The 19,026-nt window shown below is 40.5% G+C and overlaps 1 protein-coding gene across 1 annotated transcript in view; it reads right to left on the bottom strand.

Moving 5' to 3' along the window:
- ADAMTS17 (ADAM metallopeptidase with thrombospondin type 1 motif 17) overlaps positions 1-19,026 on the bottom strand; it is a 918,064-nt gene that overhangs the window by 20,598 nt on the left and 878,440 nt on the right. Inside the window, exon 21 of the mRNA XM_042783577.1 lies at positions 12,203-12,355. Coding sequence (XP_042639511.1) covers positions 12,203-12,355 — 153 coding nt within the window. The remainder of the gene's footprint in view (positions 1-12,202; positions 12,356-19,026) is intronic.

Genomic DNA, 19,026 nt, shown 5'->3' with positions numbered 1-19,026 from the left:
TAATAGTAAAAAGGACAAAAGTATTAATAATTGTATTAACCATGAGAAAAAAAAAAAAAAAAAAATTGCAACCAGGAACAGGGAAAAGGAAAAAAGCTGAAAACTAGAACCTGGGAGGGGAAGAATAATGAATAATAGTAAAAAGGACAAAAGTACCAATAATAATAGTAGTTTTAAAACAGACAAAAACAAACAAACTGAAAAAGAAAAGAAAAGAAAAAAAAAATTGTGGCAGGGCATCCAGGCTCCGTCTGAGCACACAGACTGGGATGGAATTCCTGCTGGGCCAGAAAGTGGGGGGGAGTGAGGGATGGCTGCACCTCCATTCACCAAGAGGGTGTGGGGTATAAGAGTAACAAGGGGAATATCACACCTTTCCAGTCATCTGGGTCCAAAATGTCCTTAGGGTTCCCGGCAAGTGGAGCCTGTTGTTAAGTCCCTGGAATCTGGGAGAATGCTGTCACTTTAAATATCCAAAATGGTCAAGCCACTTGCAAACATTCAAAATGGCTATGCCCTCACCACTTGGCAATATCCAAGCTATCTGTGCCATCAGGATCGCTGCCAGACTGCAGCCCCGTATGTCTCCTTTTTTAGTGTTTTCATGCAAATTCTTCTGCTAGTTGGAGTTTAGTCCACTTCTATATTCTTCCCTTCAAGGCTCAGGGTTCCAGGATTATCTTCTGCATCTGCGTTAATTGGTTCCCTTTTTCTTTGTTGAAGAGGGTCTGTGCAGTCTTTCTACCTATTCTGCCATATTACCGGAACTCCTCCTCTAGGTTCTTGTTGTTAGCTATTGTCGAGTTGGTCCCCAATTGGACCTCCGACTCATGGAGACACTATGCACAACAGAATGAAGTGCTGCCTGGTCCTGCACCATTCCCAGGATCAGTTATAGAACAGACAGTGGTGATCCACAGGGTTTTCATCGGCTGATTTTTGGAAGTAGTAGATCACCAGGCCTTTCCTGCTACTCTGTCTTAGGTTGGAAGCTCCACTGAAACAAAATGCATTTTAGTTTGTTCAGCATCACAGCAATTTGGCTGTGTATGAGGTAATAAAGAAGGAGAAAGACCCTCTGTTCCCCCTTACTGTTACTACTGGCTTGACTTCTTTGGTTTAATTGTACTCATACTTATAGCAGCAAGGCCCACCTTCTGATGCCCACTGTACCCTGGGCACCAGCTGATGAACACACTCTTTAACTTTTACTGTCACTTTTTCCTTAGCTACAAAAAGTTGCAGCAGACAGAGCCTGCAACCCAGCAGGAGCCCAAAAGATATGGGCCAAATGTCTAAATGAACTCTGTAGGATATAGCACCACCTTTCAGAGGCAGAACATGAGGCTCAGAGCATCCATGTAACTTTTCCCCAGTCACCAAACACTGGCTTCTCACCCCACTGACCACTTTGCACCTGTACTCTTCCTTGGCCAGTCCACCCAGAAAACATCCCAAACTAGTTACCATCAAGTGGACTCTAACTCATGGTGACCCATGTGTGTCAGATTAGAACTGTGCTTCATAGGCTTTTCAGCAGCTGATTTTTCATATATAGACCACCAGGCCTTTCATCTGAGCCACCTCTGGGTAGACTTAAACCAACAATCTTTCAGTGAGCAGCAAGCACAGTAACTGTTTGCAAAACCAGGCCTTATTCTTGACTAGTCCTGATGGACACTCCCACAGTGTGGGACTCCCTGCTCCCCAGGTCTTCCAGCTGTAACTTCATGGTCATAAAGAGCACCAGATCCCCATGGGATGCTTTGAGAATTAGCTAAAGGAGGTTGTAAAATTTTGGGAAGAGGAAAATACTACATGAATGTTTATTAAATGCATGAAGTCTGGTTCCTGCAGAGTAGGCCCACGAGGGGGTGAGGGGTGGGGTCTGGGATAGAGTGAAATAAATTAAAGGGTGGACATTTTAATGCACAATGACTCCACTCTGTGTTTTCAGGAGTAAGCCACTGGGTCATCTTCCAGGGAAGCCTGCCTCAGACAGATTGTGAATTAGAGAGAGAGAAAGCAAGAGTGAGCACGAGCAGGAGGGTTGGAGAGAGAAAAGAGAAGGGAAGGAAGGGAAGGGAGGGGGAGAGAGAGCAGAAAGAGAGGATTCTGACAGTAACTCCACTTCATTGTGTCCACTTGGCTGGTGAAATTTCAAAAGCACTGACAGATTTTCCCCTATACTTGGCAGCAGCTGTGAAACCCTCAGAAGCTGTTGAAACTTGAAATAGCAAGTCTGAATAAAGATAACCCCCCTCTCTTTGCTCCAGCTGTGAAGCTGGAAATGCTTTCAATAGTAAATGCCTTCTGAACAACACACACACATAAACATACACACATTCTCTCTCACTCACATACATATACTCTCTCACATACCCATGCACTCATACACACAAATATACACTCTTATACACACACTCATATGTACACACTCACACACTCTCATATACACAACACACTCACTCATTTATACATAGGCACCTACACACTTGCTTACACACACACACACACACACATCCTTTCCTCTTTCAGCTCACGCTTCCTTTCAAGTGGATGACTTTCTTTATCCATTTAAGACTTAGCTTCAGATCTCCCTAGTTCCCCTGAATTTGCAGCCTGCTGACCTTCAGATTTGGGTTGGATCATTATAGGCAGGAAACTGGGTCACTGGTTGAGCTCAATGACCTGAAATGTCCTTGATTCAGGTTGTGGAGACCATGGAGGAGACAGCAGGTGCAGCTCTAGCTACCTCTCCACACAGCTCAGGTATCAAATGTCAGGAGCTGCTGACAATTTGTGCCTGAGCTGTCCCTCAGAGACTGCTTGAAAGACCTCTCTGCAGGAGAAAGATGGCCTAGGCTCCCAGCAATGCTGGAGAAATGTGTCCTTCCCTCAAGCCATACTATCATCACCTGGGGGTTCCAGGGCAGGGCAGGCACTGCTTCATGGGCTTGAACCACACACAAAGAACTGTTCTACAACACAAATAGTTCATAGGCCCTTGCATGAAATGGGATTCTGATGAAATATAAGACTGTGATGATTACATTGGATGATGCTGAAAATGAGGAGGAGGAGGAAGATAAGAACCATCTTCTGGGCATTTTCCATATGCCAGACATTGGATTAAGTGCTTTACATGGATGTCACTCATTCGTTAGCCCAATGAGGTGGGTACATTTAAACCTATTGGGCAGAGGCAAAGCTGAGACAGGGTGAGATGTGGTGTAGTCTAGACCATAGTGCTCCACTCCAAGGTCACTGAGAATGCATTCCTTAGGGATTATGGCTCATTCTAGGTTCTGGTTAGGTCCTAGTGTGTGGTGCTGAGAAGGCATGGAGAACCTGGTGTCGTCACCAGCAGAGGACAGAGAAGACAACATTGACCTTTAGACAACTGAGCTCAGTCCTTATAGTCCACCCATGTAAAAGATGGGATTAGGAAAATATAATTTTTGCTTCCAAATGGTATTATTAAATTAGATTATAATATTTCTTCAAGGAACTCATTCTAATTGGTTTAATCATAAATAAGCACTTATACAAATTAGACAGTCTTAATATTCCAAAGGGAGCTCTGATAGCATAGTGCCTAAGGCACTTGACTGCTAACCAGAAGGCCGGTGGTTCAAACCCACCAGCCACTCCTTGGAACGAATGTTGGGCAATCTACTTCCGTAGCGATACAGCCTTGGAAACCCATGGAGGGGTGGCTATGAGTCGGTCTGACTCGATGGCAAATAACAACAACAACAATAACAACAATATTCCAAAGATTAATGAAAATGAATTCATTTTTAAAAACAGGTTTTTGTGTTTATGACAACTTTGTAAGCAAATTTTTCCAAGTAATTTAAGTTGGATATTATAGAATTGTTTTGTTTAAGGAAAAGAAGTTATTTTCTCTTAAAGTAAAGCTAGTAGAATGAGAAAAGGGACACACAGGACAAGCCTAGAGAGAAAAAAATATTGGTTAGCAAAGAATTGATAGATTCATTTACAAAATAACTAAAGACTTTTGGTATTTATTAGTTGCGATAAAGAAAAAGTAAAATAATTTATTAAGGTATAGTAAAAGGGAAAGATATTGGTTATCTATTATCTTTCAAAATACCTGGGCAACTTGAACATATGCAAATGAATTGGGATGACTAATTCTTGTCTTCAAGTAGAAGCCAAAAGAAAGAAATCACAATGAGGCACACATGAAATGGCCTGGAAAAATATTTCCTCCACTAGCCAGAGACTTAAAGGTACATTGATATTGATGAATTGGTTGGTTAATCAGAGATCTTGTGATTTCAGTGATCAGTTGATAAAATCTTAAAGAGCTAAAGTTAGATTGGTGAAAATATGGAAAATGGTAAAAGTTTGAATAAAAACTTAGAATATTTAAACAAACTTTATTTTGACAATAATTATGTTTTATGGTACATAGACTTAAATAATTTCCAACATCTTTAGGAAATGAAATTGAGTTAATTCATTAAATATTTAATAAAATAATGAAGAATTTTATTTAAATCATTCAATATTTAATAATTTAAAATTTATATACTTTTTATGCTACAGAGAGAACCAAACCAAACCAAACCAAACCAAATCTGTTGCCATAAAGTCAAACTAACGGTTTACCCTGAGTCAGCATGGAAATGCCCCATGGAGTTTCCAGAGTTGTAAATTTTTGTGGTGGCAGACTTCCTCATCTTTTTTCCATGGAGTGGCCAGTGGGTTCGAGTCACTGACCTTTCAGTTAGCAGTTAATTGCTTTAACCACTGCACCACCAGGGCTCCTTCTACAGAGAAAGGATACCTCTGTGTGTGTGTGTGTGTGTTCTTGCTAATGAGTGTGTTCATTTTTTCCATTTAAAATGCTATAAGAGATATGCAACAAAGGCAATGTTTAACAGGTTTACTAAAAGGAAATTTATTTGATATGTTAAAAATTTTCATCTGTTGTGGCTAAAGTTTGATGGGTTAATTTAAGAGAATTTTTCAAAGCTTTACAGTCAAATAGCAAAGAGTTGGGTTTCTTGCTGTTAAAATATCAAAATCTTCTTTGATTACTGTGTTGAGGAGTTAATTTTATCCTTTATGCAATCTGCCTTTAAGGCAAGAGATCGACAGAATAAAATCCTAAGTTAAAAACCAAGCCACATGGTTTTAGAAAACAAAACAAACAAACAAACAAAATGCTAATGTTTTTACCCTTAAGATCTTTGGTTAGACAGCTTAAGTTTCATTTCTTGGTAACATATGAAACTGCTGACAACTTTGAATCTTTGTGGAAAGCCACAAAAGATCTGTTCTGGTTTTTAAAGGGAAAAAGTGCTAATGCAAAAGAGTTTATTTAATGTGTGATGAGTTATGTGTCAAATTTTTTTGGGGTTAGAATTTTAGATAGTAAAACACAAAAGCAAAATATTTTCAGTCATAATTTTCAATCTAGCATCATCAAAGTCAATGGTGTAACTGGACAATTCGTATTTATTACCCATCAAAATTTTTAAAAATTACTATTCAGATGTTTAGAAACTTAATAATCTTGGTATATTCTTACTATATCCTGACTTTATGTATTATGACTCAGGATTATGTGTTATTTCTGATGCGTTTTGAAAATGAGAGTAATTATTATATTTAAAGATATTTCTGTCTAAAGTTTTTAAACTGGTTTTATTTAATTTTATATTATTTTATAATTAATTGATATTCAGTTTCTCACTTTAAAAGTATTTTTTGTATAAGTAATCATGGTCATATTAAGTTTTGTCATCTACAGATAAGCTTTGCTTTGCTGCCTTGCTGAAATGCTTGATCAAAATATTCAAGGAAAAGATGAACCATATTAGATTTATGATGTGGTATTTTGAATGTGAATCTCACCAGCATGAATCAAGATTTTTCAGAACTTTGGTGTAATAGCTGACAGGTTTACAGACTGCAACTGATCCAGACACATGGAACAGAAATTAACTACATAGGACTGACAGGACTAAATGATTACTGTGGGACTTATATAGAAGTATTGCTCATGTTTTAATGTTCTATTTCCCAGATATAAAAGAAAGCACTTTTTTCTCCTTTTTCCTAAATTATGTACTAATGGATTGCTGTTTTTACCTACATACTTGGACTGGTTCTTGTTATGTCATTCCTATAAAATCAATTAATCAAGAGAAAAAATAAGAAGTAAATATAATTGTCAACCAAAAAAAAAAAAAAAAAAAAAAAGAAAGAATTAGGAGATGAGAAAATTCTTACCATAGAATATTTTATAGTCAGCATAGTGCTATTAGTTACTGAAATAGGTGGTACTTGCATTAAAGAAAACAATCAGACTTTAAATGGGTTTAGATAATGTAACTATCTAGAAGCTTCTGTTGATAAACTTACAAAGCAATAGGGACAATAACTAGAGAATAATCTAAAATTAAAGCTATAACTTTACCAAAATAAATAGCATTAGATTTCCTGATAGTACCCCAAGGAGGAGTTTATGCTTTAATAGATGAACTTTGTTTGTTTATTAATATGCAGTCTGAGGTTATGCAGAATGTAGCTGCTGCTAAGGCACATAAAAAGCAGTTTATGATGCTGCTTATGTATAAATGAACACCTCACAGGACTTGTTTATTTGGTACAAAGACCTTAGGGTCATGGTTTTGTAGATTATTTTAAACAGTTGGCTAAATATTGTTGTTTAGTCTCTGTTATACCTCCTAGTTCACTGTTCAGCTTTCTGGCTTTCATGGAAGTTGGGGTAACCTACACAGGCCATTGCTCTGACATGTCCTTTTGAAACTTGAGTCTTGGAGAAACTGGTACATAAAAGTCACCTTTGAGTCAAACAATGATCCAGATAAACTAGTAAGACCATTTTACTCTGGGTGTTGAGCTCTTTTGAAGAATTCAGTGTGTTTCAGGAAACAGACTCCAAAAATGAAACTGGGAGCTATGGTTGGGGTAAACTATTAATTATTTTAATTGCCTACAAGGCAATGTTGTATGAAATGCCTGTCTAATGCTTATAATCAAACTGTCATACCCCCTTGCTATGCAGAAGTGACTCATGACTACCAGTGAGTAAATAAGGAGGAATCTGCTTGCTCCTGTGAAGAGCACTTAGTACAAAGTGGAGTGTGTGTTATTGCTAATACCTCCCATTATATCTGGGTAAATACCTCATGTGAAGTAGAAAAGGACATTCAACAAATCCATCAAAAGGCCTACATGGCTTCATATTCCCAACCAACTAAATCCCCCCTTCTTTGACATTTTTCAGCTGGTTGCCAAAAGGTATCAGGTATTGGATTAATTTTCCAATTGGACTTATGATATTAATTATTATAATTAGAATAATTAAATTTTTAATAAAAATTACTGTTAATGTTTTGATCCAGAGAACTATCATGCTCCAGTGAAGAGGCTCATGTATATTAATGACACTTATTCAGTCAATGGACTTGGACTCCTGCTTTAAAGGCTTACTAATTACATAACATCCAAGTAGTTCCTCTTATGTGTCCCTACTCCATATTAACCTTTCCTAAAAGGATCACTGAAGATGTTGTGCTAAAGCTAGGCATGGTGAAGACAGTGGATGTAGCCTAACTTCAAAATGATGACTGGGATCTTAAAAAAACTTACTGTAAGGCAAATGGCCATCTAAGAGGTAAGACTGCACAAATAAGGTGTATCACACATAAGATGATCAAAGAATTTCACAAAAATCCTTGATCAAGAGGAGGGAAAAGGTATGAGAGTTTTAAATCAGAGGCATTTGTTGTGTTTAAATAGACTATTCTGAGAGAGGAGCCCTAACTCCTTTTTAATGTCTTGACATGAGTCTAGAATCTGTGTTGAATTTTAAAGTTGCCTTGTCTAACAGCAGTTCCTCTGACCTTGATGTTGACCTAAGCATAAACTCCTAAAATAGACATTCTTTTTTTCTGAGGTCTGGCAGGTAGAAGATATCACAATCTATTCCTAGAGGGTCTTTCCACTGTGGCAAACAGATCTAAGATGTGATAGCTGTGGTAATATGGCTCTTCTAGCCATGTTTTTTGTGACTCCCATCAAATGACTGGGTAGAATTATGCAAATGTAAGGTGCTTGTGACCTATGAAGGAGATTGGATAGCTTGCTAATAATGTAAATAAGCTTCATGGTGCCCTTGTGGGGGTGGGGGTGGGGCTGTGCAAATAAGGTGTATTGAACCCTCATGTGAGTATTGGTCGATTTTACCATCTCACCAGCAAAATGAGATGGCTTAAAATGAGCCATCCTGGAGGCAGAAAAGGGGGATCTCACTACCATCAAGAAAGGAAAGCCAGAAGTGAAGTATGTCCTTTGGACCCAAGATCCCTGAATTGAGACAATAAGAAAAGAGGACAGGGAGATGATAGAAACAGAACCAAGAGACAGAATGGAAGTTTTCCTGGCCCACAGAGTGAGAAAGCTGAGTGCTTTTGGGTAGGAGGCTTGCTGGTGGAGTGGGGTTCATTTCTGGACATCTTCAGTAAAGCTAAAAGAGCTTTAGAGGTTGAGGGCCAAAGAGAAGCATGCCTATGGCATGGCTGAGAAGAAGTTGTCCTGATCAGAGAATTGTATCCTGAGTGTTCCTGAACCTGAATTGTAACCTGTTATTTCCTTAATAAACTGTATAATCGTGAGTATTGTCTGTGAGTTCTATGTGGCTGTTGCAGCAAATTATTGAACCCAGCAGAGAAGTAAAAGAGTGCTGTGGAGAGATGGTTGGTATTAGAATTGGTAAAAAGGCTGGAGGGTGGCAGCATGTCTGACTTCTGCCTCATAAGAATCAGCCTTGGGCTGATGCTGCTGATGGTGATTCCGTCCTCCCCTTGTGAAGTTAGAGAAGGTCAGAGGACACCATCACCTCCCCCATGCCCTTTATACAATAGCTTATGCCCAAAGGGTCTTACTGTTCAGCATTATCAATAAATCTTTACAAGGGAACTCCAGGAATAGGCATGATTAAGGAAGCAATTTTAACAGCAGGTTACCAGAAAAACCTGTCCTGCCATTGTCCTGTAACCATCCTGTAATAAACTGAGGACCATGTATCCTTACAATTACGTACCCTTAAACAATCATGTAATCTCACATATATGTCATCCACCTATTCCTGCTAAGTCCCCACTCTTAGATATCCTGCCTCTGACTTTTCTGATTATCTTTTAGCCAATCATGATTTTGTAACTTTAGTTCCTGCTTCAATTGTGTAAGAATGCTTGCTTACTCATTGTCCGGTGGAGTGGCCATCTTCACTTGGAATTTGGACTTCTACCCAGTACAGACTGTCTCTGGTTTTTCAATAAATCTCTTAATTCTACTTTCACAGAGTGTATGTTTTTACTCTAGGACATTTGCTTTAGACATGTCAATCAGGAGGAAGAAATCATGCTTGGTGAGCTAGAGGACTAAAGAGGGTGTGGGAGACCCTAGGTAAGATGGTTGGCAGCTACAATGATGGACTTGAATGTGTCCATCCTCATGAGGAGGATGTTGGACCAGGCAATATTTTGTTGCCATGAGTCAGCATGACTCAACAACAGCTAACAACTACTCCTCCTTAACAAGCTCATTTCTCTCAGCTGAGCAGGGACTGGGCCTGGTTTTTTTTTTTTTCTGTAACCTAGTGACCCAGTGGTAGGCTCTGTTCACTTTCACAAAGAACTCTACACCAAGAGTGGATCTGCCTTCATCACCCCTGGCTGATAATCCTGCTTTCTCTGGCTGCCTCACACTCCCAGGAGGAATATCAAATGAAAGATTTGTTTGTCCTTATGCACAAGAGTCCCTGGGTGGTACAAATGGTTAATGCACTTGGCTGCGAACTGAAAGATTAGAGGGTCAAGTCCACCCAGAAGTGCCTCAGAAGAAAGGCCTGGAAATCTATTTCCCAAACATCAGCCTTTGGAAAACCTAGGAGCACAATTCTGCACTGACACATGTGGGGTCACCATGAATTTGAATTGATTCTATGGCACCTGGTTGGTTACTATATGTGAGACAAAGAACTGAATTTGGCCTTTTGTCTCTGATTTCTGAAAATAGTTCTTGGAATGCACAAGCAATCAGGTGACCTGTGTTTTCTAAAATGTCCAGGCAACACTTAGACCAAACCAAACTCACTGCCATTGAGTCAATTCTGAGTCATAGCGACCCTCATTGGGTTTCCAAGGCCATAAATATTTACAGAAGCAGACTACCTCATTTTTCTTCTGTGGAGCAGCTTGTGGGTTCAGACCTTCTGGTTAACAGCCAAATGCCTTAACCACTATACCATCACAGCTCCTGAGGCAACACTTGAACATGTGCAAATGAGTAGGGCCCTAACCTGGCAGCAAACCTCAGGAAGAGAGGGGGCATAATAGAATGAGTCATGTATATTCAGTGATTCAATCAATCATTGACTAAACAAAGAAACCCCAATCACTGACTATCAATGAGCCAATAAAAGCCCCCAACAAGGAGGTTATACAGCACTTCCTGGATTGGTGAGAACATCCATGCATGGGAAAGGGTAGCAGGTCCCTTGAAACAGCAGAAGACTCATGCCAGCACCTCCCCCTTGAGTTTGTCTGATGTGTCTTTTCAGTTGTATCCTTTCTGGTTATAGTACATGGGTAACTGTGAGTATAGGTAGTCTCTGTGAGTTCTTCAAGTCATTCTGGTGAATTATTGAACCCACTGGAGGCAGTGAGAGTCAGCAGAGTCTGGCATTTTCCCTATTGGCAGAGGCTAGAAGGACAGTGTCTTAACTTGTGGAGATCCAGCTCTGGGTGGTTAGGGTCAGAGAGAGAAAGTGCCACATGGGTAGCTGGTGTCAGGATAACAGTGAAGTGGGAACATGCCAAATTATCTTGGCATTTTGGAAATTAGCCTTATATTGATTATTATTAATAAACTATGTTAATGCAGGCTGCCTCCTGGTTTCACTCATCCTAGAAAGGCTCCACTGTCCCCAATATCTCTCATACTTGTTCTTTGATCTTCTGTTTCAATTCTTAGTTATGCAGTGCTGCTACAACAGAAATACCCCAAGTGGGTGGTGGCTTTAACAAACAGAAATTTATTTTCTCAGTATAGGAGGCTAGAAGTTTGAATTCAGGGTGCTAGCTCTAACTTGTTGGGCTCTGTAGCTCACAGCATTTGTATACATACTCACTGAAAATTTTGTGGTTCAAACCTACCTGAGACACCTCAGAAGAAAGAGCTGGTGAGATGCTTCCAAAAGATTACAGCTATGAAAATCATATGGAGTAGTTTTACTCTGATACACATGGCGCTGCCATGAGTTGGAGTTCATTCTATGGCAACTGGTTGGTTTAACACCTCTGGAGATGCTCTTATTTCCACATTACAGTCAGAAGACTGAGGATCCAGCAGCCTTGGGGTGGGATGGGTATACCCAGGATCTGAATTTAGCCCTTGCGAGTCAGTCTGGGCTCCTTCCAGATCTCCAGTGGCACTTGGAAGTCAATAGATGACACCTTTGGTGCTTTCAGTAAGAGGAAACACTACTCTTAACATGGACAGCCAACATTTTCCTTTAAAACCATCATCCATTGTCATCCCTTCAGAGCAATTTGTTCTGAATTAGAAATGTCTCATTATTATAGCTGTGGTGAATGCTTCTGGTCTTCAGTCTGAAACATCTTGACTTGTGATCAGAAGTCATGCTGTTCTCAAAAGAAATTATATTTCCCTTCTTCCACCTTGTGGGGTGAACACTTGAACTCAGCATTTAATGGACCCTACGAAGTTAATGGGTAGAAGTGATGTTTGCCCAATGAGTCTCCCTTGGCCAAAGTGGAAGTGATGTTTATCCCTTTGGTCTCCCTTGGCCAAAGCTCCCATGGTAGTTAGGGAAGCCATGCCCACAGCAGACAACACTCTGTTTTAGGAACCTCCTGCAGGCATGCTTTAGTCTGTATCTGGTTCCCTGCCTAATGCACACAAAACAGAGGAATGCTTCCAGCAAGACACAAGTGTAATACTGTAACAGCCTGGTGGGAAAATCATGAAATAAAGCATATAGGGTCACTGGCAGGTACAGAGTTTAGGGGAAAAAAATGACTTTGCCTAGTTAGACTAGAACCACCTTGCAGAATAGGAACCCATAACAAGAGTAGCCACTGTGGGATAAGTATGCAAATGTTTTACTTACCTTAGACCAGTCCCCTGTTTTCCACTCGTAGCAGCCTGAATAGTCCTCACATGCCTCCTCAGCTTTTGGCCTCCTGGCTGCATCACATTTTCCTTGTGAGTTGGTGCATGTCACAGTTCGTTTTTGTGTCCCTTTACCACAGTTGGCAGAACACTGCAAGACACCACTCAAATATTTAGTTCAATCTAATTCAGTGAAAGTCCATCAACACCTATCATGTCCCTATTATGTGCCAGGCCCAATGCTAGAATACAAAGGTGAGGATGAAATGGTTTCCACCCTCAAAAAGCTCCAGGTCTATCTTCTAGAGTCTTATCCACATAGTCCCATCTGGGACTTCAGCCAAGTGGCCAGCGAAAGGGGGTTTGGGTCAGGAGAAAGAGTCATAGGAGTCAGGAATAGGAAGAACTCAGGGAATGTGGAAGGTCCAACTATGGCCCATTAGTAGGTCCAAAAGACAAGTATAGTCCAAAAGACCAAATGCTGGGCGGGCCCTGAGGTGGAGCAGCAGGGATTATGGGCCAGGTGGAGCAAAGGGAGGAAACTGAAGTCAAGAGGCCTAGGGCCTTGCTCATCAGGCTGGGTTCCATGGACATGCTCTGCTTGGGCCAGCCCAAGGCTAAGTAACAGATTTAGGGTAGGAGAGGAAGGAACAGGGAGTAAATCCACAGGCAACTTCATTCAGGCAGTGGTTAAGCCTTGGAAGAGAGTTACAACAAATGTCTTAATGTGGATGCCAAGACCAGTTATCAAAGAAACAGTTCCTCTGGTAGATATTTCTGGGACATGTGGAAGCAACAATGTGGGGAGGAGAACAGAGTAGGAGCTGAAGACTGACAAAAAATATGCCTTCAAGAGCTCAGGATTTCAACACCCTCCAGCAGCAAGATCACTGGAATGAATGATGATGAAACAGGCAGTGATGGGAGTAAACATAGAGGATGCTCTTGGATGTGTCAGGAGACTGCTCTCAGTGTGCTCCACCTGGGACGACCCCAGCAGAGTGACTTTGGGAAGGATGTTACTGACTAGTGTTGGTGGGTTGGGAAGCAAACAGAGGTATGTGGTCTGGCAAGCCTGGGGAGCTGCCTTCTGACTTGCTATGTGTTGGTCAGTGCATGACCCCCTGGTGGAAGCCCCATCCTCACAACAGACACAAACACAGAACTTGTGGGGACGGTGGGCTGAAGGAGAGATTCCAGTAAGTGGTACAGGCACTGAGGAAGCCAGGGCTGCCAGAAGATTCTGAGTGAGATTTCCAATGATAGCTGGATCTAAGATCTCTCGAAGGTAGTGCCCACAAGCTCTAATAGCACACGGTAGAGCCCTGATGACTTTAATTTCAGTTTTCATACTTGCTCAGTTTATTGAAAATATGGGAGGCTGAAAAAGCCCTGGAGGCACAGTGGTTAAAGTACTTAGCTGCTAACCAAAAGGTCAGTGGTTCAAACCCACCAGCCACTCCTTGGGAAAAAGATGTGGCAGTCTGCTTCCATAAAGATTTACAGACTTGGAAACTATCTTGTACCATAGGGTTGCTATGAGTTGGAATAGACTCAAAGGCAATGGGTTTGGTCTGGGCCTTATAGCAATGATTTTCTTGACTTTTAAAAATCTGCACTGCAGAGAAAGGCCAGGATGGCAGATTAGGCAGCTATAATATCCAAACTCTCTACAACAAAGACTTGAGAAACCAGATGAAACAGACACGATGACAATCCTGGGATCCAGAGCATCAAAGGAAAGGATAAAGAAGTAGATCAAATACCAATTAGAGGAAGAGACTGAACAAAAACAGCAAACAAGGAGACATATGGAGCAGTGAATTATGAATGGGTTTAGCACAGCACAGCCAATATGCATTATTGCAAATAGTGTTCTGAATGAGGCAGGAATCAGATAATCAGCTCTGCTTGCCCAGGACTGCACCAGCATCCACATCAGTGAACGATGACCAGACAGGTGTGATCTCCTCCTATCCTGCATAACCTCCTGGTGACCAGAACCATGACATCCCTTCAATCCCCCTGTCCTCAGCAGTTGATCAAAACACCCCCACTGCCAGTGCTGTGCTTATTATTAGTCCATTTTCCTACCTTCTTAATTCCCTTTATTTCTTCCTCTTTCCCCCATTTTTTGATTCCATTCTAGCCCCATCACCTCCTTGATCAGCAGTACCTGCCCCCACACCACCATGATTGGTGGGGTGTGGTCCCACAGAGTGAGTGCCATGTTGCCATTGCAGTCATTCTTGGCTGCTAGTGCTTGTACCTGTACTGTGTTGCTTTTTCTCCCCCTCCCTTTCCCTTTTTTTCCTTTCCTCTCTTCTAGCTTGTTTTCTTTTTCTTTTTTTTCTTCCTCCTCCACCCCCACCCCGCTTTTATTTTTTTGATCCTGCATTGCATGTGCACTGCCCCCCCCCTTGCTGCTTCTGTGGGCTAGCAGTGCTCGCCTCTGCCCCTCTAGAGTTAGTGGTGCTTTCTCTCATGGAGGAAGCAGCATGTTTCCACTGCAGCTGTGTTTATAGGCTAGCACTTGTGACAGTACTGTGCTGTTTTTCTTTTTTTCCTTTCTTTGCAGTTCTTACCTCTTCCCTTCCTTATATTTTGCTTTTTTTCTTCTTCCTCTCCCCCTACTCCCCCCTCCCCATTTTTTTATCTTGTGGCGTGAGCAGCACATCCTTCCCCCTCCACAGCCGATGTTGCACACTCTCTCAGAGTAGTGCCACAGTGACACTGTAGCTGTGTTTGCTGGCTACTGCTTGAGCCGGTACTGAGTCTTTTTTTTTTTTTTTTTTCCTTTTTTCCTTCTTCATGGTTCTTCCCTCTTCCCCACTACCCATGGCTTAATTCTTGTTCTTTTCTTTTTTCCCCTCCTCCATGATCCACCCACCTCCATGGTCAGCAGTGCTCTACTGTCAGCAGTGTGTGTACCCACATTCTTGCTGCAGCTGTGTTTGGTGGCTAGCACTTACATCAGTACCCATGCTGCTTTTGTTTTTATTTTTGCTTTTTCTTTCCTATCTTTCATTTTTCTCTTTCTTCTTAGCTCTTCCCACCCTTTTTTTCCTGTTTATCTTCATTTTTCCCTCCCATTCCTTTCTTTTTCCCACTCAGGAGCCAATAACCTTACCCAAGCATACTCACCACCCCTGCGATATCATCCACTGTGTGTCCACCACCTGTACAGTAACACTGGATCACTGACAAATGACAGCTTGCCCTCAGCTGCTCTACATGACTAGTGATTAGAAACTTGTGCCCATACTACCAATCACTACCAAAATTTTCCAGAGAAAGGTGGTGAGCAAATTAGTGACCAGGGTAGCATGCCCATGTTGCCTGAGTATATTGAAATAAAACAAAAATTAGGGTGAATTAACCTTTAGGGCTGGAATCAGACTCACTCCCATGGATTACAACAAAACAATAGACAAGTATAGAACATTTACACCAGGTAGATACACTCTCTAGAACAATCAATTGTGAGAGAACAGAAAGGCAGTATTTGCACAGGGAGATAGCTCAGGGGGCAGGAATGCATAGGAAAGGAGACAGGGAAGAAGTAACTACAAAGAAGAGAAGAGAAGAGAGCTGTTACTTTGTGGGGATTGCAGTCAATGTCATGAAACAAAATGTGTATGAACTGCATGGAGAATGAATTTTCTCTGTAAACTCTCACTCAAATCACAATAAAAATAAAAAAAAATTAGGGTGAAGCAAATCAACATATAATCAACAAATTAATATAATAATGCCACAATATCTCAAAGACAATATCAAATCAAACAAAAAACAAAAACCAAAACAAAATAAATGAACAGGATGGTTCAAACAAGTGATCAAAATACAGGGCTAAAAATCTTTCAGAGGAAGAAATACTATAGGTCCTATCTGATAAGGCCTTTAAAATATTTATTCCTAGGTCCTTTCAGTAGATTAGGAAAGAGACCAAGGGAAACAAAGAAAGCACCAATTCAAGCAAAACACAGACAAAATTCTAGATGAAATCAGGAAATCAATATAAAAACAAATTGACAAAATAAATGGAAAATTAGAAATCATATAAAAACAGTAAATAGACATAAGTAAGATTAATACAAAAAATTCAGAAATAGATTACTCATTGAAAGGGCAAAGGAGTAGAATTGAATCAATGGAAGATAGATTTGCAAAATTGAAGATGAATCTCTTAATGCTAACAGGAACGATCAGGGGGAAAAAAAAAGAAGAGAGCCTAATAATTACATGAGGCACTATTAAGAGGAATAACTTATATGTGATCAGAATTCCAGAACAGAAAGAGACCCAAAACAAAATGAAACAAAAAGCCTGCGAAAATTGTCAAAGATTTGTTGGATGTAAAGTTCCCTATTATCATAAAATAGAAGAAGATATACATTCAAGTAGACTAATGAACCCCAAACAAGACAGATCTCAAAAGAAAACCACCAAGGCATAAATGTATCAAATTTTCCAAACAAAGAAAATTAAGAAAGAATCCTGAAAGCAGCTCAGGAAAAACAAAAAGCCACCTACAAAGGAGAACCAATTAGACTAAGTTCTGATTTCTTAGCAGAAACTATGCAGGCAAAAAGCCAATGAGATAATATATATAAAACCCTGAAAGAAAAAAAAACTGTCAACCAAGAATTATATATCCAGCAAAACTGTCCTTCAAATATATAGTGAATTTGGACATTTCCAGATAAACAAAAATTAAGGGAATTTATGAAAACCAGACCAACATTACAAGAAATGTTAAAGAGAGTCCTCCAGAGAACCAACAATGGCAGACTACAACCTGAGATTAAGACATATGACAACATCACCTGGAAATTAAACCATAAAATAAAATAAATCTACCAAACTGGCTGCCATCAAGTTCACTGTGACTCACAGTGACCCTATGGGACAGAGTAGGACTGAGTTCCAATGCTGTAAATCTTCATGGAAGCAGACAGCCTCATCTTTCTCCCACGGAGTGACTGGTGGGTTTGAATCACCAACTTTTAATTAGTAGCCAAATACTTTAACCACTGCACCACCAGATCTCCTAGCCTAGATACAGAAGTATCAAAAGATCAATGACTGAAAATAGGGAACTAGAGATGCCAACTTTTATATAATAACAACTACAAAGCAAAAAGAGAGTAAATGATATAGTTACAGAACTTCCAAATGGAGAGGAAGATATCAAGATAAAACAGAATGCTTTAAACATGGGAAGATAATAATATATTAGAAGGGAGTTCTGGTAAGATGGTGGATTAGGCAGAAAGACTGCACACACCCTCTTCAACAAAGAAAAGGGAAACCAATTAACACAGACACAGAAGATAATCCTGGACCCATGAGCCTTGAACGGAAGGGTATAGAAGTGGACTAAATCCCAACTAGCAGAAGAATTTGCATGAAAATACCAAAAAAGGAGACATACGGAGCTGCAGTCTGGCAGTGATCCTGAGCGATCCTGATGGCACAGACAGCTTGGAGAGTGCTGAGTGATGGCAGGACCTAAGAATTAACCTAAAAATCAGCCCTGCTAGCCAGGGACTGCACAGAGGACTGCTCTGGTGGTTGGGGTATAAACCAAGAAGGCAAAGAGAAAGGTGGGCTAAGCTGTGGACTTTTGCCAGTCTGGAGGATGCTGCCATTTTGAATGTTTACAAGCAGCTTGACCATTTTTGATATTTAGAGAGACAGAGCTCTCCCAGATTTCAGGGGCTTGAGAACAGGTTCTGCTTGCCAGAAACCCCAAGGAGACTCGGGACCTGCCTCACTGAAAAGGTGTGACATTCCTCTTGTTACTCTTATACTCCACACCTGCTTGGTGAACGGAGGTGCAGCCATCCCCCACTCTCATCCTTCTGGGCCCACAGGAACTCCATCCCAGTCTGCTCAGATGGAGCCTGGGTGCCCTGCCCTGTCCTCCACTGATTTTCCTTTCTCTTTGTTTATTTTTATTTTTTCTTTTTTGCTTTCTTTTTTCTGGTATATAGTTTGCTTGTATTTGTCTGTTTCAAAACTACTACTATTATTAATACTTTTGTCCTTTTTACTATTATTGTTTATTCTTACCCTCCCAGGTCCTAGTTTTCAGATTTTTTTCTTTTCCCTGTTCCTGGTTGAAATTATTATTATTTTTTTAAATTTAATTCTTCCCCCTTTTCTCTCATGGTTAACCCTATTCCTTGTTTTTCTTTTTGCATTTTTTCCCATTTTTTTTCCTTCATTATCTCCTTCTCTACCTACCCCCCCCTTTTTTTTTTGGCTTAGTACCTTATCCCCAGATATTGCAGGTTTTCTTAATTTTTCTTCTTCTTTCTCCCTTTTTTCATTTTTTTTTTGATACTGTTCCTGTGTGATTACATGGTGTGCTCTTTGTCCATGTGCTTTCAGTTTTTTAATCAGAATTCAATTGTAATTTGTGTCTAACTGAGTGGGACACAACAACAGTCCCCGTAAGACACAACTGCATCCACACCTCTTGCAACTTCACTTACTGAGTGAGAGCCAATACCTCCATCTCCACCAATGGGCCAACGATAAAAAAAAACAAAACAAAACACCAAGAAGAGCCTAAATCAACCTTGGCTGCTCTTCACAAACAGTTAACAGAGATCTAAATACAACGCCACGATGTCTTGGAGGCAAAAGACCACCAAAGTCCACACAAAGAAGCAGGATAAAGTGGTAGAAACAAGGGAGCAGGATACAGACCCAAAACACATCCCTGAGGAAGAAGCAGCATTGGAACTCTCTGATAAGGAATTCAAAAGAATTATATTTAGGTACCTTCAAAGGATTGAGAGACGGACCAAA

This window comes from Orycteropus afer, unplaced genomic scaffold (genome assembly GCF_000298275.1).
Source record: "Orycteropus afer afer isolate SDZICR_OR568_19922 unplaced genomic scaffold, OryAfe1.0 scaffold00019, whole genome shotgun sequence".
In the NCBI taxonomy this organism is placed as follows: Eukaryota; Metazoa; Chordata; class Mammalia; order Tubulidentata; family Orycteropodidae; genus Orycteropus; species Orycteropus afer.
This window is presented reverse-complemented; position numbering and strand designations above follow the sequence as displayed.